The 26,741-nt window shown below is 42.0% G+C and overlaps 1 protein-coding gene across 1 annotated transcript; it reads left to right on the top strand.

The window, feature by feature from the left end:
* On the top strand, positions 1-26,738 carry NT5DC3 (5'-nucleotidase domain containing 3). The gene is made up of 14 exons (XM_082752080.1): positions 1-252; positions 2,859-3,043; positions 9,573-9,647; positions 10,130-10,185; positions 13,786-13,876; positions 15,525-15,662; positions 17,119-17,179; positions 17,393-17,495; positions 17,637-17,738; positions 18,671-18,752; positions 19,117-19,203; positions 20,310-20,450; positions 20,809-20,873; positions 23,594-26,738. The coding sequence occupies exons 1-14, from the start codon at positions 69-71 to the stop codon at positions 23,853-23,855; spliced, it is 1,632 nt and encodes a 543-aa protein (XP_082608206.1). The 5' UTR covers positions 1-68; the 3' UTR covers positions 23,856-26,738.
* Positions 26,739-26,741: the final 3 nt, after the last annotated feature.

The following is a 26,741-nucleotide window of genomic DNA, read 5'->3' as shown; positions in this document are numbered from 1 at the left end:
GGAGCCCGAGGAAGTGACTTCAGGCGGCGGCAGGGCTCGGCTGGGCACAGCGCGGCTCGGCTCGGAGCATGGCAGCGGCGGCCCGGTCCCTGCTGGCGGCCCGGGCCCTGCCTGCGGTGGCGGTGGCGGCTGCGGCTGCGGGGGGGGCCGCTCCCTACTGCACCGTGGCCCCGCAGCAGCAGCGGCGGCCGCCGCCCGACATGCGGAGCTACCTGTGGTCGCGATACAGGGAGGCCAAGCGGGTCACCAAGGGTGAGAGGGGACGCGGGGGGACCCGCGGCTGGGAGAAGGGACCCCGGGGGGGTTTCCACGCGTGGGGTGCGGCGCCTCGCTGCTGAGGTTTTGGGGGTTTTCTTCGCTGTTTCACTCAGCGAGGAGAGAGCAGGACCCCGTGAGGAGCCTGCTGGTGTCATCCAGCAATGTAGTTTCAATTTATTTTGCTTGGGCTTCCACTGAAGTGCCCTGAAACGCTTGAAGCTGGTACTGCTGCGTGTGGCTGTACAGGGGCACTGGTTCTGGAGGTGCTGATGCAGCGAGGAAGCCCGGCTCTCCAGCAGAAAGCAAAGGCTGTGTGGGGATGTGTGAGTTACATGGAAACTCACTGGGACCTAAAACCCACCGCTCCTGTGAGCAAAAGCAGCTGCTGCTTGGCGGCTGTCTGATAGGCCGTGGGAGCCACCATACGAAGGAGAAATGTTTTAGCTTGTTGCTTCTGCCCTTGTTCTGATGGGGAAGAGCATTACCTTGCTTACATACTTGCTTGCATGCTGCCAGCAGGAAGAGGTGGGCTGTGCATCAGCAGCGTCGAGCAGCCGCGTCCGTCCTGTCCTGGCAGTGCTCATCTGGATGCTGCTTTAGCCTTGCCTGTTTTGCCCTTTAAAAAAAGGAAACAATTGAACAAAAGTGTATTGTATCATAACACAGCCCGACCAGCATGAGTCTTCATTGCACTGGGAGCAAAGAACATTTGCAGATATAAAAGAGGGGCAACATTTCGCAAGTGGGATAGGATGCGGTGTTACAGGTGTCAGGCAGATGCTGTAGACTTTGGATGGTGGAATAAGAGAAAGGAAGAGGAGAGAGAATGCCTTTTATTGTGAATCTTTTTTTCTTTTCCTGTTTTTTGGAATTAACTTTTTTCTGAACCACACCCAATAATACTTCAGAGCCGAGGTTAGAGCATAGGGTAATATTAGGAGAAAACGAGGCAGTCAGTGGGTGTGGGTTAGGGAAAGATGAGGCAAGAGCTTCTAGAATCATGCAGAATATTTTTTTACCTCCTAAATTCCCAAGTGGCTTCAAGTATCTGACATTTCGTTTTATTACGATGTTAAGATGATAAACCTGTCCTGGTTTTTGACCCAGGGTTTATAGCCACTGGGGATGTAGGCTGCCGGACAGAACATCGAATAGCTGCAACGTGTTTATACTGTCCGTTTTCAGGCAGTTGCTAGTCCAGGTTTTTTATGTGAAATATCTTTGCTTGAAACATGTCAACTCAACAGGCTCCACAGTTGACATTTGAAAAAAATATTTATAATAACTGTGGAGCAGAAACGGGTGTTGTAACATGGCTTTGGAAGTTCACTTAACTAAGATTGTGACTTCAAGCTAATTACGTGTTTCATGGCTCCTCTTATAGAATAAGAGTACTTGCCTTAATAGTAGCATGTCAAATTCCATTTGATTAATTTTGTTATCTCAACTGAGCATAACATTCATCTGCTGCATTATTGAAAGTGACTGGAGATGGTAGGAGGTAATGTTTTTGTTGAGGCATAGTTTGTTAAATCCCCCCAAATGATGGTTTATGAAATACAGAGCTTTTCATGTCAGCTAAAGCATGGCAAATTCCTGGGATCTTGTTCAGTGAAAGAGATGCTGGACTTTAAATGAAACTCAGAATTAAACCCTGTGAAATTGTCTGAAATAATCAGGTGTGTCTGAAAGTTGGATGGTTTCAGATTACCGATTTATTGGGCATCTGTGTAAGTTCCTTAGAGTATTGTATCTGCTTGTCAGCTGTGCAGTGATCTAAGGCACTGCTTTCATAAAATAAATGTTTTCCTTTCTGTGAATTGGCCTGAGTTTTAAAATGCAGCATTATTTTTCTGACAGATCGGGAGTATCCGCAGCTACCTGCCTTGTTGAGATGGTTTCCTCCCATGATGGAGCACATAGTGTGTCTGTCCTCAGAGCAGCAGGTGTTGAAATAAGCTCAAGTACCTCCTTCTAGACGTATACATAGAAAGTAACTAAATGAGACATGTCCCCCTTTAAAATTGCCTTTCCAAGAAGAGATTTATGATGAGAGTGTCCTTTTTTTTCCATTAGTAACAAAGGCTGGATTATAAAGATAGTATTCAGGAAGGAAAGGAAGAAGAACTTACTCATAGTTTATCCTTCAGCCTCCTGAAGTTGCTCTTCCAAGTTGTCTAAACAAGAAATAAAAACTGCCTTAATACTGACGTTGGTGTTGGTCCTGCAGTTATGCCTGTATGTAAATAGTTTGAGTTTCTCAATATCCTTTTGATACTCCAAAGATAAGTAATAAAAATGTATTAATGGAGTTAACAAAAATTACATGTATTGATTCTGGAATTCCTTGTGAAGCATGATGCTGAAATGAACCTGAATGCTCAAGGAATGTACGCTTCAAATAAAAACTGTGAGTCAATAGACTAATTAGGGACAGCGTTCTCAATAGCATCATATTGCTAAAGGTTAGCTGGCATATTAGTGTGAATCAGTTTGATAATTTCCATCTTCATTTAGCTATATTTAGAAATTGCTAATGGTTTTTACTTAAACTACAAGGTTGATATAACTTTTTTTTTTTGTCTCTCCTCTGTTCCCAGAGTTAGTTCCTTCAATTATGAGTAACATGCTGAACCCGGATGCTATTTTTTCAAACAATGAAATGAGCCTGTCAGACATTGAAATCTATGGCTTTGATTACGACTACACACTGGTATTTTATTCTAAGCATCTGCACACGCTGATCTTCAACGCTGCTCGAGATCTTCTTATTAATGAGCATCGGGTAAGTAGAAGTATTGCAACTACAATAAACTTATGGATATAAAGGGTCACTCCTAGCTGAGGGAGACATAACTTGTCATGCCTCAGTCGTAGCTTGGCTCCTTTGTAACACATGATGAGCAACAGCTACATACGAATCCCAGAAGTCCTGGTTTATTCTCAGCTACAGTTTTGAGCAGGGGAGAAGCTGGCAACAGTTAGGGAACAGGGTTTATGTTTGTTTATTTATTTAATATAGTGGTGGCAATAGGGATTTTTTTTTTTTTTTTTTTTTTTTACCAGATTCTCAATTCTAGCAGTCACCCTAATGATATAAGAAGCTTGAAAGTTGTTTTTACTGTTTTATGCATTGCTGTAAGTTTAATGATTAATTTTCATGTGGAATATTTTAGCCTGACTCTTATGAAGTCTGCGATTGTGCTGTGTGTCTGTGAGGTGCTCTGTATGATTCCAGCCGTTCAGCTGAGTTACCTAAAGGGGCAGAGCGTGCAGTGACACTGTAATCGGAGGCTGGATCCAAGAGAGATCCAAATAAGTGTTTAGCTCAGCAGTCCCCTAAGAGGGAGCATGGATTTGCTGCTTGGCTGAGCAGCATGTTTGTATTGGTGACCAGTCAACATCCAGGCAGCTTAGAGCTGGTGTGGGGATGGCAGAAGTTACTGCATGTCAGGAATCAAGGAGGGAGATAGGTGATTTTAAAGGTTGTGGGAAAAGCAGAAGGTTTGCAGGGAAAAAGACTGAAGAAAGTGAGAACTGGAGAAAACAGAGGTAATTTCAGTATAGGAAGTGCATGAAAATAAAATACATTAAAACATACAAGCAGTTTTGTTAATTAAACTAATCCATATTTTATGTAACCTAAATGTGAATGTGTGGTGTTATTCTACTTTCATGTTTTAATCCAAAGGTTAGGAGCTATATATAAACATCTATAAATATATCTGGAAGAACAAACAAAGCTTCATGGGCTCTACAGGCATACACAACTTGATCCCCTAAAATTTTGGCATGCCTTGGTAGCAATTTCTGTAGAATGCATAAATGCGCTTTATAAAAGCTACTTGGTTCTTGCAGGAACCTTTAGAGTAGCAGTAGGAAGACAATAATTTAAACATGGCTCAGTCTTTAGCATTTGAATGAATGTCGATAGTAAGACCTTTACAGTTCTTTCACTACATCGCAAGAGATTCTTACTGAATGAAGCTACAATTGCTTTCTAAGACAGCTTGCTGAAACATATCATCTCTTCAAGTTTGAGGAGCATCAGATTTTGTCAATTACCAATTTCTGGAGCTGGTTAGTAGTTTTCTTGATGTTAATGTTAGCAAAAACCTTCTAGATAGCAGTGTCCATTATGATAGTTATGGTCAGCCTGAAAGATGACCAATTTTGGTCATGGTAGTTTAAGGTAATTCATCAGAAATTGCAAAATACCTTGTAAGAAGCAAGGAATTTTTGAAGGGTGTCCAAGAGAAGAAACATCAATGTAATGCTAATCTCAGAGGTGGCAGCAGGTGTTGAAAGTAAACTCTTGCTCTTGGGTTTGTGTCTTTCCTAATATATGGGCCTTATGCCACCTTGTCTGGATTGCCGTATCAGTATATTTTGCCCTACCAAGAATGGTGGTGGGGGCTAAGCAAACAGTGCAAATTTTATCCTTATTTTGTTTGGCTTGGAAGGAAGCTTTGATTTATGTGCCAGGATAGGCTCAATCTTCTTCTCATATGTACTGGCATGCATGCAAAAAGACAGCTTACCATCAGAATAAATTAAAATAGGAAAATCATGTATGCAGGAATTTGAAAAAGTCAAAAATAATTTTTCCTGTTCGTACCTGGTTTAGCCACCTTGAGCATGTGCAGTGCATTGTAGACTTGAATTGAACACCTTCTGGACCCTCCCCTGACCTTTTCCTATGTTCCCTGTCCAAATCTACACATCCTCCCAAACTGTCTTTAGGCTTGCAGTGCTGTTCTTTGTTCAAATCAGGAGCCTCACCCACGTTCTTTGGAACCAACAGTAGGGATGGCATTTGGCAGCAGGTCCATTTTATTTAAATACGGATGCCTGTACTTGGTACAAGCGTGATCTGCAGAAGCTGCAGAGCAAGTCCTTTTCAGCCTAGAAACAAACTTTGTGGAAAATTTAGGATTTCTTTATTTTACGAGTAGCTAGAGCCTCTATTGTGAGGCTGCCTAATATACCTACCCTCTCCCCCCAGGCTTGTAAGGTAGCCATGTACCTATGGAGTCTTGCAGAAAAGGGGGAAGATATGCCTGAGGTGCATCAAGTTCTAAGACTGATGCAGATAGTTAATCAAAGAAGTGGACTGGATGATCTTTCAGGGTCCCTTCCAATCCCTAATATTCTGTGATTCCGAGTCTCTGAGAATGGCACCTTTACTGGAGCAATTCCTCCGTCTCAGACTGTCCATTGCAGACATCCCCAAACCAAATTGAGGTGCGGGCAGGGGTAGAGGGCTGTGTTCAGCCCCCCCTGCTGACCGATGCAGGAATAAGTGCAGGCAGAGGCTTTGCAGGGTGGAAAAGCCAATTTAATACTGGGGTAATTGTGGCTGCCACCCCCAGCCTGTCCCCAGGTGAGGTCCTGCTCAGGTCTGGGGCCTGGCCTGGCAGCCTGCGTGGTCGCCGGACCCCGGTTCCTCCAGCTGGACCCTTCGCAGCCAGAGCATGTCCCCGATGTTGTCACCATCTGGGGACCGTGGCAGCCCGTGCCCATCCTGCCCCGCGTGCCATGAAAAGCTTCGCTGAAGTTGTCGTTCCATGGTGGGGCTGTGCTCCCTGCACCTGGGCGAGACGCTGTGGGACCGGTAGCTGGAGGGGCTCCTCTGCCGCTGCTGCCGCCACAGCCCCACATTGCGCTGCAATCTTCTGTGGGGCCGGCGGGACGAGGCATCACGCTGGGTGGGCGGCACCACGTGCACGATGGCCGTGATGGGCCCGTGGCACATTGGGCAGCTGAGTCTTTTGGCAGCCCAGAAGTGGATGCACTCCAGGCAGAAGGAGTGCCTGCAGGGGTCAGTGCGAGCCGGGTCGGATATCTGGCCCAGGCAGATGGGGCATGTCTCGTCCCCGGGGGCCTCCTCTGGCAGCTCCTGCTGGGGCTGGTTCATGCTGCCTGCAGCCACCCTGGCGTGGAGATGGTCGTCCCCTGTGGTCTTCTGCCCTGGTGCCAGGCGCTTCTCAGCAGCCTGCGGTCCTCAGCACCTCCCTTGGTGGTCAGTGAGGGGACCTCGATGCCTTCTCTCATGTCGCTGGCTGGACCTTGACGCGTCGCGTGCCACCAGCAGGACCACTACAGATAAAACCAGGAAGAAAATACTCTATCAGCAAATGTACATTAGCTTGCTAGGTTCAACCAAGGTGTCTACAGTACTGTAGCAGTAAATATTCTTAGTATGGATTACAAACATTGCTATTAGAATGGCAAATATGCTGGTGATGCTTCACAAGAATACACTTAGGACAGATGAGGTACATATACGCATATATATTTGATAACATTACGGAAGGACTTTGATGGATGTGTGCAACAAAAAGGGCTTCGCGTGTGCTTCCTGCAACGCCTCCGCCTCTCGCCTTCCAGCAATGGGACCTCGAGCTCTCGAGTACCAACAGCTGGACTGGACTCAGGCGTGACGCTCAGGGCACTTATGGCCAGCCAAATTTTGTGAGGCCGTAGGGTGACAGTGATTCTGGTGGCATCGCAAGGGTCTCGGGGTGCCCCTGATGGCAGTACTGACAAAGGTCACCTGCCTGTGGTGAGGAAGTGCTGAGGTGAGATGGCTGCTCCATGCTGACAGGAGCAATGTCTGCCAGGCTGGGGCCCAGGCCAGGAGGGCGGCCTGTGGCCTGGGAGCTGCCCCTGGGAGCCAGGGATGTCCTGGCATTATCCCCCACGTACCCAGTGCAGTTAATAAAGAATACCCGCTTGCTAATTCTCCAAAACGAGTCTTGGAAAGTTACTTTGCTTTTTGCCCCATTGATAAGGGCACAACAAGAAGCTGAGGACCAACTGATCACCTGGGAAGGTGGAAATTGGCCAGAGACGGTGGGAATGTGCAGGAGAAATGTAGGGTTGTTTATAGAGAAAATCAGGAATCGTGCTGTGGAGGGGCTGCGCTCCCTGCGCCTGGGTGAGACGCTGTGGGACCGGTAGCTGGAGGGGCTCCTCTGCCGCTGCACAACAGCCCCAACAGCGCTATGGGCTGGGAGCTGGGTGGCTGGAAAGCTGCCTGGCAGAGAAGGACCTGGGAGCAGTGGTTGATGGTCGGCTGAACATGAGCCAGCAGCATGCTCAGGTGGCCAAGAAGGCCGACAGCATCCTGGCTTGGATCAGACACAGCATGGCCAGCAGGACTAGGGAAGTGATTGTCCCCCTCAGCTCGGCTCTGGTGAGGCCGCACCTTGAGTGCTGTGTTCAGCTTTGGGCCCCTCGCTACCAGAAGGTCATCAAAGCCCTGGAGCGTGTCCAAAGCTGGTGAGGGGTGTGGAGAACAAGTCTTATGAGGAACGGCTGAGGGAGCTGGAGTAGTTTAGCCTGGAGGAGGCTCAGGCATGACCTTATTGCTCTCTGTAGGTACCTTAAAGGAGGCTGTTGCGATGTGGGGATTGCTCTATTCTCCCGTGTGCCCAGTGATAGGATGAGGGGTAATGGGCTAAAGTTGTGCCAGGGGTGGTTTAGGTTGGATATTAGGAGAAACTTCTTTGCTGAAAGGGTTGTTAGGCATTGGAATGGGCTGCCCAGGGAAGTGGTTGAGTCACCATTCCTGGAGGTCTTTAAAAGACATTTAGATGTAGAGCTTAGTGATATGGTTTTTACTTCATAGCTATAAAGCAGGATCCTTAATCATTTTTATCCTTATCTTTTAAAGCAAACAAAAAGCCCAGCACCCTTTGTGCTCCTCCCAACAACAAAACCTTCAAAAATACCCAAACCACACAAGCAAAAAAAAACCAAAAAACTGTATAAACTCTTTTGCATCAAAAATGAGTGTGTGTATAAGTGTCCCTCTTGGCTACTGATAATTGTTTTTCTGTTTGTCTTCGTGCTGTAGAGAAGGAAGAGAGAGGGAAACTGTGTTGTTCTCCAAAACAGATGAGTACTGCTTATTTTTATCAGTACATGATTTTCTGGGGTGGCAAGGGTGTATCTACAGTTCAGCAACCCCCAGGAAGTAATATACGTGGGTCATTGTAATGCTTCTCTGAAGTGACTCACCAGAGTGACTCACCTGGATGGGGCTTAATGCCCTGCTCGCTTTCAGGATCTGATCTTTGCAAGGTACCTTGGGAGGTACTATCTCTGCAGATGAAAGTCTGATCTTACGTGTAGATGTGTTGTTTAGGTATATTTGTTTTAGGATGTAACATGATGAATACATGAAGAAAATGATTTTAAGTCTCAGATGGATTTTACTTTCATAATGAGCTGCTGGCTGGATGCAAAGTGTCTACATGTTTGGCATTTCTTGCTGATCAGCAGCCGTATGTCTGGCAGTACCACACATGCTATGTGAAATTCTTGGAGTTTGCAATCACCAACTTTGCCTTGGCTTGGTGATTCAACTTAGTTTCAACTTTCAATTTACAAGATTTTCAACTTTCAACTTATCAGCCATTCTGATTGCATTCCCAAGTGCCAACCAGGGTGAGACGTGCCAGTCTCCCTGCTTGTCTTTGGAAGCTGTGGCAAACATGGCCTGTTCCTCTCATACTAGTCCCCAGCTTTGAACTGCAGGCTATGGCAATCTTGCTCTTCTCTGCCCTTCTTAGGAGAGCCTGGCTTCTACAGGCAGAGTCAGCTTTTGTGAATGCTCTTCTTCCATCCTCCCCACCTGTGTGCTTGCAATAGTCTGGGAGCCTGTATTTCAAATTAAGGGTCTAAGATAGGAGTATCATCCACACTGAGGGAGTCAAAACAGACAGCTGTGCTTCTTTTAATTCTGGAGAATGCCAGAAAGGTGTCTTCCCCCCCTCACCCTCCTCCCTTCTATTAATATTGGTGATAATTGGTTGATCTTCTGGTAGAAGTGAGCAGGAAACTCCAGGTATCTCTGTAAATCAGGCCATGTACTTGGGTTTTGAGCTAAAAGGTTGAGTTGGAAACCCTTGTATAAGTTGGTTTCAGGGGAAGACTTCACAGTACAAGGGAATACAGCTTTTAAATTCTTTATTTAGTTTCAGTGTTGCATATATTAAAATAACATGATGAACAGAAGGCTAATGTTGAAAGGTGATAAAAACTGATTACCTTGATGTTTAGCTTCAGGTACTGTGCTTGACTTGGGTTGGAAACATTGTCCCTGGAGAAATCTCTGAGAAATGTTTGACTTGCCTTGTACTGTATGTATATTCCTGCAAATCTGACCAACCTATCAACAAGTATTTTATGACTGGCAAGAATGAGAAGCACAGAAAATGTAGGCTGTTCAAATTCCACAGAAACAGTTTTTAGATCTTGTTTTTAAATTAATAAGTTTAAACCAACCTCTTACCCTCTTTTCTTAGTATCCTGCAGAAATAAGAAAATACGATTATGATCCGAATTTTGCAATAAGAGGACTTCATTACGATGTACATCGGGTATGTATAAGTATCTTTTTTTTTTTGAGTTATGTTGTGCTGAAAACCTAGCCAAAGAAAATAAATGAGTCTTTTAATTTTTCCAATCTCTCACTCTGATGTGTAAGGATTTTGTTTCATGTTTTTCTTTGTATTTTTTTTAATAGCTCTCATGTATGAAGTATTTTGAATATTTCATTATGTGGGGAGTGGGGAGAAAAGACAATTGAGAGTGCAACAGAATAAACCTCAAGCAGCCTGCTTTTATTAGAAAAGATACTTCTTCATGACTAAGTTCAGGTCATTGGGTGTTTCCTTGGTGATTTTGCAAGCCCTAGGTAAAAGCCATTGATAAAGTATTTTGGAAGCTGTAAGGGCAGTTGAAGTGAAGATGCTCAGTCATTCTAGAACCAGAAAGGTTATACATAAAATGCTTTTTTTTATTTATAGTTTTGTGTCAAATAATTTATCTTTTTAAAAAAATTTTATTTTTCCTCTGTAAGGCGTTATTAATGAAGATTGATGCTTTTCACTATATTCAGCTAGGAACAGTTTACAGGTAGGTAAACTTATTCCCTATAATACTAATACTAAAGTATACTCTTGTTTTTAAATCTTCTACTTGCATTTATTTGTGTACTTCTTGGTTCATATCAGGAACAGTTCTCTGAAAAGCAGGGCATGATTGAATATTGCAGTCTTGCTGGAGGGGGGTTTCTTTGCTCCTCTGTGTGTACGCACAGACGTGCATACACGTTTACTGCCTGGTACAGTACAGCTTATTTCCCCAGTCCAGAGCTGGGTAAGTTGGCAAGCTGTTTGGTCACATAGTGCTGACTCACTTTGTTTCCGGCTGTTAAATTGTGCTGAAAGACATCTAAAAATACACTGATGACTTCTCCACTGGTGCTTTCTATGCAAATAGTTGTCACAGAGTGCCTGTTAGCATGACTTGAGTGTGGTTGCAGATACACTTGAGAGGTTTTGCTGTATTTGCACAGAGCTTTTAAGTTTGGAAACGTCATTCTGCATGGGCCATGTGCAGGTGATCTTACATATGAGAGTCTTTAGTATGGCTTAGTTTGTGGTAATGACGCACTATGTGATTGATACGAACACCACACTCAATGCCATACTTTAAAATAAACAAATCCAAGCACTTTTCTTAATTTCACTCCACAAAAAGTTTTCCTTAGGGTGACAAAAGACAATGCAACCTTGAGGTAATTTACTCTGGGGGTTGGTATGTAAGCATATGGTAGCACGAAATAACAATAGTGTGCTCATTATGTCATTGTTTGCAAACTGGGCGGATAGGTACATGATTCAGTCAGAAAGAAGCAATGATGTCATGGTCCAGCATTAGGATGATATTAACAGTGTAGTGGCTGTCTGGATCTGCCAAAACAATGTGAGTTCTGTTTGTATCATCATCAGACTTGTAGTGAAACTATATACCATTTACTTGTGTCTTATACATGCTGGTGGAGAATAATTACTGTATATTTCAACTGTCAAAATGGTTGCTGTGTTTTTTTTTTTTTTTTTTTTCTAAGCAACCATTTATACAGGGTTAGGAAGGAACCATATGACTCAGTCTGAAAGTCAGTGGTTGTAGATTCATTTAAAGAGGCTGTCACTTCAGAAGGTTTTGATAGGGCCATTAAAATAAAATATAAATGTCAATTTCTAGTGAGGATAATTAGAAAAAAAAAAAGCATAACTCTCCATAGTGATATTAAAAGAAATGAAAAATTACTTTTTTTTGAAAATAAAAGTCAGTCGGTGAGTCTAATGCTTCAACTGCTGTGCTAGCAATTCACTGAGTTGGCAGATTTTCAAGACAGGATGTACTTGAGCGTAAGGAAGAAAATAATACATCGTGTCTGTAGTATTTATATAAAATGTTCTATATATAAATTTTTAAGGGGCAGGTAGGGTCAGTACTGAAATTCGGAAAACTGCTAAATTGCCAGATTAAAGGCTAGGTGATGTATTCAAATATATATTTATCTGTAGAGGTGTGTAGTAGAAATACTAAGATTGGTATGAATGAGGTACGAATGGAAACAAATTAATCCAAGGGCACCAGAAGGAACATTGATGGAAGGGGCGAAAGGCTGGCATGCATTGGTGGTACCTGGTTCAGTTGGTCATCAAGATATCCGTACGTTTACCTGCTGTTCTCCCATATGGGGTTGAGGGGAACAAAAAGAGACCAAAGGCCTTGAGAGAAGACTTCAGGAGGAGAGATGGTATGGCTGAAGCTGTAGAATGACCCAGATGAGAAGACAAGTGGGTGGTGAGTCCGTCAGCAGTGTTGCCTTATAATTCAGAGTGGGACAGGATGAAGGGGGAAAAGACAGTTACTGCTGTCAACTCCTAGCACAGAGGGCACATCCAGAGCTAGCACATGGGCACCAATGAAGAAGACACAAAAGAGATGTTGAGATTAGCTGAAGAGCTAGTGTCGCTTGTCTTCCACACCCAAAGCAATTCTGGACAGAGTGCTTGCCCATATATGTTCTCCTAGTTTTGTGTAAAATAAGTGTACAGCCTCATTTGCACTGAGAGATTTTAAGCAATTCTGGCACCATTCTGACAAGGCATGTTTCCAAGAACAGCAGTGGAAGCACTACTTTAGATGAACTGTGGTGTTTTTGGTGCCGTGCTGTGAGTGGAATAGAATAAACTTAGTACTTCTACAGCTGGACTGCCAACTGTGTCATGACTACGGGTCTTTTGACAGAACTGATCTGCAGCTTTGCCTAAACAGCCTTCTCGCTTTGGATTTCACAGATGTTTATTGCCCTCTCTCTGGATTTGTGTTTAAATAGATCCGGATCTGTAGCAGTCAGCATTCAAGTACCCTTTGGCATAGCTGTCCACAGACTAGAACATGAGTCAGTCCTTGGTTGTGATGGTGTTACTTGGTAGACATTTCACATTTTTGTTGCATTTCTTTCTCTTTCCTGCTGTGGGGTGGATGACAGGAATAACTTTTTTCATTTTGTAACAGAGTTACCTGCTCTGGTCCTGTCCTGTGCAGTACTAACTTGAAGGCTGGAGTGCTCCCAGCAGTAGCACAGAGCCATATGCAAGTCAATGTAGCATTGGGGAGCACACTAAAGTAGATGGTTTTCATGAGCCTCTGCTGCCACAGCAGCTTGGTGGAAGCTCATATATCATGGCATTCCACTGCAAGGCTGATACAAACTGGTCGCTGAAAGCACCGGGCTTACTCACTCGTTTATTTATTTTTAATGTCTTACGACATTTTGGGTGTGATCAAGAAATGGAGGCTCTGAAATCAACTGTCTTGCATGCAGGGCTGCAAAAGCATTTGAGGAGAAAAGGAGCACACGATCTAGCTTTTGTTTGTGTTCTTCAATCTTAAGCAAAACCTCTCTGCCCTTCCTCTCCATTTCTGTGTCCTCTGGTGAGGATTATTGCATGTCTGCAGTGTTCAGCTGCGTCGATACAGGATGCTTCATACTGTCAATATTTAAAAACAACAAAAACAAAACAAAAACACTGTGAAGCCCTACCTAGTTTAGGAGTTGATAAAGAGACTGTGGTGACAGATGATGTCTCTTTTCCTCCCCCATTTGTTGTTATATTGCTGTATTTTCATTATTTGCCAACAACCCTTCAGGTAGTCTTAAATTTTGGGAAGCTGAACTGTTGATAGAGCTTAAACTCTTATTGAGTTAGAGGTTGTGTATGTGTTTGTTTCCCTTCAATCTTCAAGGGCATGCTGCAGAATAATCTGGTTTACACTATCACATCATCAGTGCTTTACGAAACAAAGGCAGACTGAGGAATAACTTTGTGTTCAGAAACTGGAAGCTCTAGCTGCTTCCAAACCCTTGAGGCAGACTTTCAATGGAGACTAATTAGCATTTTTTTTTTTTTTTTCTTAAGAAAGTGAAAGGGACTTAAGTTTGGAATGTGTTCCGCCTGCGTCAGCGTGTTAAAATGTTACTTGTTCTGTAAGGAGAGATGCTGTTTTAACCTAGACCAGTGTGTTCTTATGTCATTACTAGTATTACAGTAAGCTCCAGATTTAAGTGTTAATCTGTTAGAGTTTCATTCAGTAATTACTTGAAAATTTCAGTGTGACTTTTACTTTTGAACTGAAGCTTATGTTGCTTTCCAGAGGCCTCAGCGTTGTCCCAGATGAAGAAGTCATTGCAATGTATGATGGCTCCCATGTCCCCTTGGAACAAATGAGTGACTTCTATGGAAAGGTAATGCCAACTGCTATTTAAAAAATTATTATTATTTTTTTTTTTTTGTGGGAGGGGTGGGGTGGGGTGGGGAGAGTGGGAGACTTTTGTTCTTGTTCCTACTAACAGTTGTTTTCCTCAATGCCTGATTGACTTATGGTACAGGAGAAGAAGTTTGCCCTCTGAAGTGACAAACACCCCTTTCTCCTACTTTCTGTACTTTCTTCTTTCACTGTTCCCTTTCCCAGCCATACAGGCAGAAGTAGCACACAGAAAAATCAAGTGACTTGCTCAGTTGCACAGCAAATCTGATAAAGGCTGTGAAGTGAACCATATCTGGTGCCTTACCTTGGGTACATACTTCTTCCTGGTGGTCTAATGGCTTTCCTGCTGTAACAGCATGTAAACGTATGGAGGCTTCTCTTGCATATGAGCTGGTACAGTGACAGTAAGAGAATTGGAAAGAAATAAAAGCTTTTCAGTTTAGGATTTGACTTTGTGGAGAAGTTGATCCTACTGGAAAGTTCCTTCCACTTTTCCAAAAAATATATCCTTTTTAGCCAAAACCAAATTAATTTGAGCTCCTTTACTTCTGCGTATTCATTCCTTGCTGTCAGGAAAGACAGCAAGGAATTTTCTTTGTGCTGTGGGGCACTTTGTTTTACTACACTTGTTCCTTGTTTTAAGGAACTGAATTTAGGATTACCAGCTTAGGTCTCTGGAGCAGCTGCAGCAGTTTGGAATATCAGCCTGGTGTTCCCCATCAGGTGTTTTGGTCTCCACAGATGCATTGATCTTGGAAAGGACATGGACAGGACAAGAGCCCATGGGCACAACACAAGTGGTTTTTCCTTTTTCAATTTCAATTTTGGGGGTGACTGAGCACTGGCACAAGTTGCCTGTAGAGGTATTGGAGTTTCCACCCTTGGAGATACTCAAAAGCTGACTGGACATGGTCCAGTCAACCAGCTCTAGGTGGCCCTGCTTGACCAGGGACATTGGACCAGTTGGCCTCCAGACGTCCCTTCCAACCTCAGCCATTCTGTGGTCTCGACCAGTGTGCTGTCTTGAGGAAAGCTGTCTGGCTGTTTTACTTGAAGTATTTGTTCCTGTATAATGAGGTTTTCTACTTACATGAAAATTAACTATAGTTTCAGCTTTTGAAGAGTGGGCATCTCTTCTTCTGTTCTTGCATTAGTAATTGTAGATTCTTACAGCTTTTTACTATCTCTTTACAAGGACGCAAATTGTTTTGCAGTCCTAGTTAGTATTCTACTTCATTCAAATAACCCCACCAGACTTCCTGCCCCCGTCACCCCTTGTCAACAATCAGTGCTTCTTACTTGTAGATTTGTAGACATTCAGTGAAGAGGTCTTTAGGTGTTTTTCCTGACTTAGCTGAGCACTGTCTTTTATGTGTTTATAAATTAAAATATTGCTCTTAAAGCAGTGGTTATTCATGATTAATTTTTAAAATAAAGGCAATGCTTTTGTTGGAGTTGCTTTATTGGAATTCTGTTAGTTCAGCAAGAATCCTAAAGAAGAGTGGTGGCAAAAGCTGAGTATTTCCAACTAATCTGAAGTATTTGTATTAAATGAATGAAAGTTCTTATTTGAGAAAGGTTTGACCGTTTTCTTTTTTTTTTTTTTTCTTCCCACCCATATGTAGAGCTCACAAGGAAACACAATGAAGCAATTCATGGATATATTTTCCCTGCCAGAGATGACACTGCTTTCTTGTGTAAATGAATATTTTCTGAAAAACAACATAGACTATGAGCCTGTTCATCTGTACAAAGATGTCAAGGTATTAACTTTGAAGACTTAGGTAAACCTATACATTTGTGTATTTTACCTGTGAGCACTTTGAAGAATCAACCTCCTGTGGTAGCTCCAGACATCAACTTTAGGTTTTGTATAGAGTAATTATTGCCATGAAACCATAAAAAACATAAGTAAATTGATGGTAGACCTCATGAATAAACTGAATATTTTAACAATTTGTTTTAAATCTAATATTTTATGGCAGTTGTTCTTTCTTCAGGTTTGTGGGGGGGTAGGAGTAAAGTAAAGAAGCTCTCATATGGGAATAAAGCTTCTTTAAGTTGCTGTCGAAGGTCTGCTTTTCTTGCTAGCAGGAATTGTTAGAGTCTGTAGGGAATTCCATGGAGCTTTCAGTTGTACTGCCTCTGTATTTCTACTAGTATAAGATTGTTTTTTGTCTCTTGCTTTTTGTCTCTTTTGCCTGTTTGCTTATGTTCCTACTTCAAAAAAAGTCTACTAGTAATGACTGGAGTAATTTGACTCTCCTGGTTCCGCAGGATGTATCCTCCAGAGGAGTTAAAGTTGTGTTATGGTTACTTAAGAACAGAAGAGGTCACTCTCAAGTTGATGGTGTTTGTATGAACTTTCCACCCAAAATCTTTTCACGGCCCCTTTTTTTGAGATGTATTAAACCTGTGTAGTTAAGTGCACGCGATGGGCCTGAATATTGAGCTCACTCACCCATGTAGATCAGATAGGCTTTAAAAAACTTTTGACCTCCTGCTAAGTTTCCCTTGTGCCTGTAGCTACGTAGTCAGAAGGCTAGTGTTTTTAGTTTTGCTGAAAGGTTTCTAAAAACAACCATACATTTAACTGCTCAGTTTTGCCAACATTTTTGAAGCCCCATAAGTGGCATTTCCAGAAGAATTTGTAGCATTTATACCCTTAAACCTTGTGTAAGAGCCAGTGTGGCAGTATCGGTATCCTAAACTGAGAGCTGCCAAATGCCCTCAGAGTGCCTATGGCTCCTTTGCTTAAGGATTTAGCTTCATTTTTCTGTTTGTATTTTTTTTTTTCTTTTAATAACCAGGGCATTTGGGAGTGATAGTGTAAAATCTGACTTCTGTCTCTCCCACCCCCCCGTGCTCAAGGAAAGGAATGTGTTCTGCTCCAAAGGTCATTAGAAACCTGTGATGACTCGGCTTCTGCAGTGAGATTTCACCCAACTTTACCCTTTTGAGCTCTCTTTCACAGTTGTTACAGCTCCTGATTTGTACTTCCTGAAAGTATGAAGTTATTTTCTTGGAGAACAAGCTCACTCTTTGTCTAGTTATGTGCGGTGTGCACATAATGGTTACTGCATGGCATTTCTGTGAAGTTGAAAATGTAATTAAGAGAAAGCAGTTGTTCTAAAAGCAAATTACTGATACACAGTGAGCATGATTTTTATATTTGAAAAGATCTCTCAATTCTTCAGTGCTCTGTTGCTTTCCTGACAGGATTCAATCAGGGATGTCCACATCAAAGGAATAATGTATAGAGCAATTGAAGCAGATATTGGTAAGTACTAGTGAGATCATCTGTCAAAGCTTTGTGTAATGATCTTTCTGGCTTCCTTATTTAATATCACTAATTCTAAATTTTAAGGCTTGGAAGAGGTATTTCCACTTACATAGGTTGCCTCTGTTAAGTATAACATCTGAATCCTTGGATGAACACAGAAAAACGTTCTATTGAAAAACTTTAATACTTTATTTTCACCAATCCTCACAGAGAAATACATCTGCTATGCTGAACAAACTCGTGCAGTGTTAGCAAAGCTGGCTGATCATGGCAAGAAGATGTTCCTTATCACAAACAGTCCCAGCAGTTTTGTGTAAGTGAACAGTTGTTTGTTGTTCAACTGTACATGTATAAAGGATGGGGAGGATAAGGTGGTTGAATGTAATTCACTATATTACACAGATAATAGCATTTCTGTTAGGCTTTGGTGTTAATAGCCCTTTGTCCTTTTTAGGGACAAAGGCATGAAGTTCATAGTCGGCAAGGACTGGAGGGATCTCTTTGATGTGGTCATTGTACAGGCTGATAAGCCCAACTTTTTCAATGATAAGCGAAGGTGAGTAGTCAGTAAAGACTGATTCAAGCAGCTTATTCCATATAAGGCTATAGGGCATGTTAATGAAATATTTTTATTTGGGTGCAACGTAAAATTAAATTGTAATGACCTTAAACAGGATTTAATTTAAATACAAAATGCAGAAACACCCAGTTTTGAAGGCCAAATATTGCCATTTCTTACCTGAGAAGGTTGCAGTAGTTAATACAGGCCTATGGCACTGAGTTAGGGTCACAGAGGTTGTTTTAATTACCTTTTTTAACATCCCTTATTGCAAACCTTTTTCATTGCTTGTAGTTTTGTTTAGTCACATGTAGTATTTAAAGGGCAGACTGGCTGACAGGCTTCAGTATTTGGACTACTTGTTAAGTAAATACTTTTGCAATGTATATGTACTACTTTTGCACTTGAAAAATACCTCTTCCTTTATGTGTACTTAGGACTTTGAAAGTGAGATTAAAGTGGGAATTTTTTCCTCTTTGCTTCATTTTCAATTTAATTTCAAAAAACCCTTTGCTGTCCTTCCAGCCCCCAGTCCTGTGCCTCCTCCTTCAGTTGTTCAGTTGTACAAAGTGAGGTATTGGGCAAGATTTTGAATATTTGTTTTTTTCCTTTTTGGGATCACTCCTTCTTAATGGCAGGCCATTGTCACTGTTTTTTGCCTTCTGTCTGTGGAGGCTGGTTCCCTGCCATTGTTTTTAATGGTTCTTCTCAAACTCTGTTATAGTTTGTATCAGTATACTGCGTAGATAGATTGCATTTATCTGGCTAAAGCTGAAGTTTTGGAGTTTTACTTTTTCTCTCTCACAAAACATTTAGATGCTATAAGGCACATTTTCCTTTAGAAAGATGAATATTTTCACTTTTTTCACTTCTGAAATATTCTGTCGCTTTTTACAGCATTGTAACAATTGTGTGTAATTCTATTCTAGACCGTTTCGGAAGGTGAATGAAAGGGGAGTGTTGCTTTGGGACAAAATTCACAAATTGCAGAAAGGCCAGATTTACAAACAGGTACCCTTTAAATAACTTTCAGCACTTTCAGTTCAGATTTAATACGTAGTTCCTACAGTCTTATGCTTTTTTAGCTATCATAAAGGCTTCTGAAAACAAGTTTTTTTTTTTTAAGAGTTCTTTTAAGTTCTGTAGCTCAAATTAATTGTTGGTATTGTATGTCTACAGTTTACTTGCCTCTTAAAGTGGCAAGTGAAAAGTTACAGTAGCACTGAAATTACACAAGACACTTGTGATTTGTAATATATAAAATGAGAGCAAGATTCTCGATAGAAAAGTATATTTAGCTGTGTACTAAATACCTTTTTCCAGCCTGTGATTGTGCAAGCTGCATACTGCTACAATGTACGTGTCATTTCTGCAGGGTAACTTATATGAATTTCTGAAGCTTACTGGCTGGAGGGGCTCTAAGGTTCTCTACTTCGGTGATCACATCTATAGTGACTTGGCAGTAAGTACTTTGCTTTCATGAAACGAAATAAAAGATGAGACTTTTTGTTGGATTCCCTCTCTTCCAGTTATTCAGTATAATGCTCTTCTGTTTGAGATTTCTGAATACAGCAAAATTCCAGTTGACAGTTGCTTTTCTTGCATTGAAGACAATTGGTGCCATAAAAGGCTGACCCTGTTTTCCACCTGACTTGTAGCATATAACTTGTTTACACCCAGAGCCCAGGGATGTGAGTTTGCATTCCTGATCCAGATACCGATTGTGTCAGATGTAGCAGAAAGTAAACACGGATATCCAAACATACAGGATGTAGCTGATTTGGATGACATTTGCTACTAAGTGTAATAAGAGCTGAATGAACTTCTGTTTTGAATGGCAGGAGGCAATCTTTCTGTCACTACTAGTAAACTGACTTTCTTCCTGAGATCTTGCTGGGGTTTGCAGCTCCCCTCTCCGGGTGTTTTCATATTACCTTACAAGCAAATGTGCTGTTCACTCTTACTTCAGAATAAGTTACCATCACTTAACTCTTCTGTAATTCCTTGTGTATTAATTCCTTTACAAGACCGATTGTCAGCCATGCTGCTGTATTGTGGTTCAGCAGCAGATGTTAGTATTTTTGCCCAGCATGATTTTAAAAAGAAAAGTAAGCCTGGGTGCTACATAGGGCCAAGTGAAGAAGGAGGCAGCTCTACTCTTCTCTGGCACAATGGAGGAAAGAACACAGGTAGCAGCTGCCTCATCTTGTACTTGTCAGGAGAAGCTTGAATAGCTGGAGGTCCTGATAAGGCTTTCCGTCAACTGTGAGTTTAAGGGTTGACACCACAAACCCAACACATTTCCTCCATATGCTTCTGACAGCAGCGAAGATCTCATCTATAATATCTTCCTCTTGGAAGATGTGGTATTTGGAGCTTACTTTAAAATTAAAATCTGTTGCATGTTGGCACAATTAAGTCCCGCTGTTTAATATGTTTGCTTATGCAGAAGAAGCAATTTAAATTAGTACACTTTGGGAGTAAATAATGGTCAAATTATTCAATTCCTTTAAGTAGTTCTTTTTAAGACTAATACTTGCATTCTTTTTCATACTTTCTGGTAAATAGGATTTGACCCTGAAGCATGGCTGGCGCACTGGTGCAATTATTCCAGAGTTACGATCAGAGATTAAAATCATGAACACAGAGAAGTACATTCAAACTATGACCTGGTTACAAACTCTGACAGGATTACTGGAACACATGCAGGTTTGTTCAGCGTATGTGTAATCGGTTCCGTATAGCTGAAGGGATCTGGCTAAGTCTTTAAATGCTGAACATTGATGTTGCAAGTGGGTTCTGTCTCACTGAAGTCCCCAGTGTAACTGCAAATAAATAAATGCTTTAATTATTTGCAATTATTATCTTTCTCAAAATTTTGACCCTTTCTTCCACTGGTCATGCTTTGCTGATTTCCACCTTCAGTTGGTTAAGGTATGTGAGTGATTGTTGTATAACGATCTCTGAAGCATTCCTCATCTCCTGTTAGCTGATAAGAGTTTATTAATGGAAAGGTTCATGTATGAAGGCATCCTTAATTATCTGTTATCTACATTTTACATTCCAGGTTCACCGTGACCCTGATTCACAAATGATTTTAGAAGAGTGGAAGAAGGAAAGAAAGGAAATGAGGTAAGAAATGGAAGTTGAGCTATTTGCAATATTCTTCATGGTAGCCAAGTGTTCAGTGTGACGTCTTTCACGGATTTCTCCAGAATTTCTCTCCATTCTTGATTTGTATTCCCTGGTAACTACTGACTTTCTAGAATATTGCTTTACATAGCAAATTTTACCTGTTTCTTCTTCAGCTTTACTCCCCTCTGACCTTTGTGCACATGAGCCCCTCCTCCCCTTAGAATAGATAGTAGTTTTATGCATGAAAGAGTAATGTCAGGTCACAGAATATCCGGAGTTGGAAAGGACCCACAAGGATCATTGAGTCCAACTCCTAGTACCACACAGGTCTACCCAAAAATTCAGACCATATGACTGAGTGCACAGTCCAAACCCTTCTTAAACTTCGACAGGCTCAGTGCAGTGACTACTTCCCTGGCGCGCCTGTTCCAGTGTGTGACAACCCTCTCGGTGAAGAACCTCTTCCTGATGTCTTACCTGAACCTCCCCTGCTGCAGCTTGACACCATTCCCTTGGGTCCTATCACTGGTGTCTAAGGAGAATGGATCGGCGCCTGCCCCTCCACTCCCCCTCGTGAGGGAGCTGTAGACAGCAATAAGGTCTCCCCTCAGCCTTCTCTTTTCCAGGATGAACAGGCCAAGTGATCACAGCCGCTCCTCATACGTCTTCCCCTCTAGTCCCTTTACCATCTTTGTAGCCCTCCTCTGGACATTCTCCAACAGTTTCATGTCCTTTTTGTGCTATGATGCCCAGAACTGCACACAGTACTCGAGGTGAGGCTGCACCAGCGCAGAGCAGAGTGGGACAATCCCTTCCTTTGACCAACTAGCGATGCTGTGCTTGATGCACCTTGACTTGTTTGTCCCTTAATCCTTACCTAGAGGCTCTAAACTTTGCCATCGCCAATTTCAAGTTTCAGCCAGTCCAGCCCCTTCTTCATGTACATTGCTACCCCCCACCTCGCCCACCCTGCCTGTCCCTCCTGAAGAGCCTGTAACCATCTATTGCAGCACACCAGCCACAGGATTCATCCCACCAGGTTTCGCTTATGCTGATGATGTCGTAGCCATGGGACTGGGCCGAGACTTCTAGCTCATCCATTTTATCCCTAATACTGTGTGCCTTTGTGTAGAAGCACTTCAAATGCTCCTCACTGCATGCAGCACCTTGTGGAGCAGACCAAAGGACCTCACTAGCACACAGTTCCTCTGATTCTAGCGTGCCATCCATTAGCTTATTACCGGCAGGCCTGTTTTTATCCCTTTCTCCCTTCAACTCTAGTTTAAAGCCCTATCTATCAGCCCTGCTAACTCCTGAGCAAAAATACTTTTCCCACTCTGGGAGAGGTGCATCCTATCTGGTGCCCGCAGCCCCGGTGTTGCGTAGACCTTCCCATGATCAACAAACCCAAAATTCTGCCAGCTGCACCAGTCTTGAAGCCACCTGTTAGTAAGCTGAGTCTGCTTGTCAACATTGATCCCTCCTATCGGAAGGACAGAGGCAGAAACAACTTGTGCCCCTGATCCTTTAACCAGTCGCCCCAAAGCCCTAAAGTTCCTTTTGAATGCTCTTGGACTTCTCCTTGCTACTTCATCATTATCAGTCTGAAAAACCAGTAGCGGGTAGTAGTTGGTGGGCTGCACCAGATGAGTGACTTTCCTGGCAATGTCTCTCACCTGAGCCCCAGGGAGGCAGCAGACTGCCCTGTGGCTTGGGTCCAGATGGCAAATCAGGCCCTCTGTCCCTTTCAGAAGGGAGTCCCCCATGACAGTAACCCTTCTTTCTTGACAGAAGATGTTGCGATGCAAGGGGTAGCTTGCCTTGAAATCTAGGCAAATACTAGATGAAATACTCTTCTTTCTCATCTGGGTTCTCCAGTCCCTCTGGTACGTTCAGCTGTCATCATTGCTATTGATTACACAGCTTGACTTGTGCACAATTTGAAAATGTATTTCTGTATCAAGGGAATAACACTAAGTTCTTCTGTTCTCTCTTTTTTTTTTTTTTTTTTTTTTAGGTGATTTGTTCAGATTACATACAATGTATTTTGGAGTATACAGAAATGGGGCTCTGTGCTACACTGGATTTAGTAATGGTCTCATCACAAAGACAGGCAACAGGGCTAAAGCTCCTAAAAGTATGCTAGCATGAGAGAGCAATCCCTAAATACAGAGTGCGTGAAGTGCACTGTTGGTGAGGACAGCAACTGAGCTAACAGCAGCCTTCCACAGAAATGTGGAAGTAAATGAAATAGGAGTACTGCTTGGCAGCGACTGACCAATAACAGAGGTTAATTCCAAGATGTGTTTAAGTGTTTTGTGCACATTAAGCTGTTTTTTTTTTTAAGTCTTTTATCTCTGGGACCAATGGATATCATTAGGATTTAGATAAACACAAAAGTCTTCTCTAAAAATCTCTAGAAGTGAAAGCTTGAGATGTCATGTTTCTGAAGTAAGGAACATCTTACCACTGTCTTAGTGGGAGAAATATGAAGCTTTTCTTTTCACTACTGTGTTGACTAGATTTGGGCTACGTATATGCAGGAAGTGGAAAACTTTATATGGTGCACTTAAGTGTTTTGAAATGAATTGGTGAGAGAATAACACACAGCATAGGTTATAGGAGCTGCTTGCTTCAAGTTCTGGAAACTAGCTGATAAAGAGATGTGTGCGGGTACTTTCCATTCATTCTCTTTGTTTTCTTTTTTTGGGGGACAGGGAAATGAACAGGAATTTCTTCAATGCACAGTTTGGAAGCTTATTCAGAACGGATGAGAATCCCACGTACTTCCTAAGACGTCTCTCTAGATTTGCAGATATCTACATGGCATCGCTGAGTTGTCTCTTGAACTATGAGCCTGACTACACATTTTATCCAAGAAGGACTCCTTTGCAGCATGAACTTCCTGGCTGGTCAGATCAGCTGTGCACTGGTACATTCAGAATACCCTTCCTACAAGAGACAGTTCAGATCAAATAAGCACTTGCCTTATTCTCTCTAAAATGGGCAAATACATCCTTTTTTTTGGAATATGGATGCATTTTATTTAACTCACTTAAATCTGTTACCTTGATTTAGATGTAATTCTTACTTGTTCTCAGTAAGCATAGCACCTATTTTCTCCTCTCCTGCTCAGAGATGCAAAACCTTTTCTTACACACAGAGGATATAATGAACTGCCAAAATAGCAGAGGGCTGGGAGAGAGGACAGATTTGAGGGGGAAAGGCTGGTGATGTTCTGGGGTGGTTGCTTTTGTTTGTTCATTGGAAACCTTGATCTACAGCCTTGTGGCTTACAAAGAAATAGCTGTGCTGTCCTTCCTGGCTGTGATCGGAACTCTAGCTAGAGCCTGTCATGGCTCTTGGCACTGAAAAGCTTAAATCCAGTGTTAGTCATTCAGTGATACGCTGTTACTAACCACTTTATGGTGAGACTGAGAGGGATATGGCACCAGCAGTAACTTCTGTTGCCTGCAACTGAACTAACTGGTGTAATGCTTGGGTGCATCTCTGGAGCATTGCAGTGACTGCAGTACAGGCACGCTCAGGCTGGTGGGCTTCTTTTCTTGCCTGTACATCATTTTCTGTTCTTGTACTGTCTGTGCTTGGCTGTAGGTGAACCTGAACCTAAACCTGACAGTGACAGGAAGCTTGGAGTGCTTCAGCTTCCTTGTGCTGACTTTGACGCCTTTCTTTTTAAGTTTCCAAACTGTTTAAATACCCGCTCTCTGGTAACAAAGCCATCACAACAGGTCTCACAGTGCGCATTTCAAAGTGGAGGCAGAATTCCATCAGGCTTTAGATTGATCCTAAATGCTGCTTTAAAAACTTACAAGTGTCTTACAGTGGCACGCAGTGCAGTTTTGAAGCTCCCTCGGAGATGAGGTACTTGATGTAGCCTTCAGTAACAGACTTCTGCATTCAAAAGTAAACACGCACAATGGGCACATGAATTTGGGGGGGGGGGAGGAGGGAGAGGAGACGTGAGCAGATGAAAAACAGTTTTCTGATGACATTTTTTTTTAGCTCAACCCCCCAAAGCTGGATTGGGGGTGATGGACAATTTGCATCAAGCAAAACAATTTTAACTGTGCAGGTGAGAAATCTTATAGGATTACTAAAATTGCAAGAAAGGCACGAACACAAGCTTTGCGTAGCATATATGTTCCAAAGATTTGAGCTGAAAAATGTCTATTTTGCACAAGGAAAACATCTGTCGATGTGTTTCCTCGAACAGGCACTTTATAGAACTGATATGTAGTTGTTTTTAAATCAGGATGCTTTCTTGTCTCTGCATCCAAAGGAAAGTTATTATTTTTGAACTGGTGCTTCCTGCTCCAGCCATTTTAGAAGGCATAATGACTAATGGCTTTCAAATTTTAGTTATTAAGGGTTCTGTTCTTAAAAACGTATAATTGACAAAGTACATAGCATTTGGTATCTTTCATTTCATTATGGGATATCACTTGGTTCATACCGTGATAGTCAGGTAAACAAACTTTTGGTGACCAAAAGTTTTCTTGTTTGTTTTTTAACTTGTCTTATATGCAAGAATCTGTACTGAATTCCAGATGCAGTATCTTTCATGTTTTTAAAAGCATGTTTGCAAAGTAAAGAATGTATTTTAATCTAGCCTGCACAATTTCATATGCAGTTTTCCTGTATGCTTGAAATCAGTCTGAAGTCCTGAGAGGTGCTTATGGATTTTACATTCATGGTTTTCTTGTGCTCCTATTTGAAACTTGATATGCCACACTCCTCAAGTGAGTGCTTGTGTGCACGCACGCGCATGTGTGGTGTGTACAAACAGAAGAGTATACCTGAAATGAGTAAGTTCATCTGACAGTCCTGCTGTTTTGGTGGAAGAAGAAGGTAATTTGGCTTTATGAGGAGAGTTGTTTATGGAGCCATGCAAGAAATATTTAGCATAACTCGACAATGCAGGCTGTTCTGTCAGCTGAAATTTGGGGATGGAAATGTCCCCAGTTTGCCTTCATTTTTTTATCCTCATGCTCAGCTAGAACTGAACTTGGTGTTACATGTGCGTAGCACCTTTCATGCTCTAGAGATCTCAATGCACTGTTTAAAATAAAACCCACTGTACATTCTTCATGTCACTATCAGCAATGAAGAGTGTTGTTCTTCAGTTCTGCATTATTGCATTTGCTAATTCTTTGGTTATAGCTCTTGTGTTCCTTCTTTGAAAGCTGGCTAGGAGTCAGTTTGTTTGCCTAATTTTCCTGTGTTAACCAGGAACAGTCTGACTGGGTTGGATGATATTACCCACATACTGCCCATTTTGTTTCAAGATGATTTTTCCTCCCTCTCAACTTACAAACCCATCAAACTTCTGTACAAAGCTACGTGACAGCAGGCAGCTGAAGTAGAATCTTGTTTATGTTGCATGACTTCTTGAAACAACATTGCATGAAAAATAATAATTATGGAAGTGTTATGTTCTGTTAAAAATATATACAATATGAATTTAAGTGAGAATTTTAAAATGCATTATTTATTTTTCAGTGCTAGAATATTATTCTTTTAAAAATGTATTGTGTTTTTGTAATTATTTCAAAGAACTCGAGCTGTAAACCTCAGTGCTCTTTGCATAATTTATTTTAACCTTATGTTACTGACTTCTAAGAGATTTTTGAGCACGTTGAAAGGGCAATGTCTGCTTATGTTGATTTTGGAAGTGTAGTTCATTTGAACACCAAAGTAAAAAGAAATTTTTTTCTGTTCTGTAAAAACTGAGGGGAGAATAGTCTGTCAGTAAAAGAAGAGTTTAATGAACTATGGAAACTGTTTTTTGTGATTAAAAAATATTTAATGATTATTACAAAAATAAATGCTTGGACTCTGTCT

Source organism: Aythya marila (assembly GCF_965140915.1).
Source record: "Aythya marila genome assembly, chromosome: 1".
In the NCBI taxonomy this organism is placed as follows: Eukaryota; Metazoa; Chordata; class Aves; order Anseriformes; family Anatidae; genus Aythya; species Aythya marila.
Note: the sequence above shows the minus strand (reverse complement) of the source record. Positions and strands in the feature narration are given on the sequence as shown.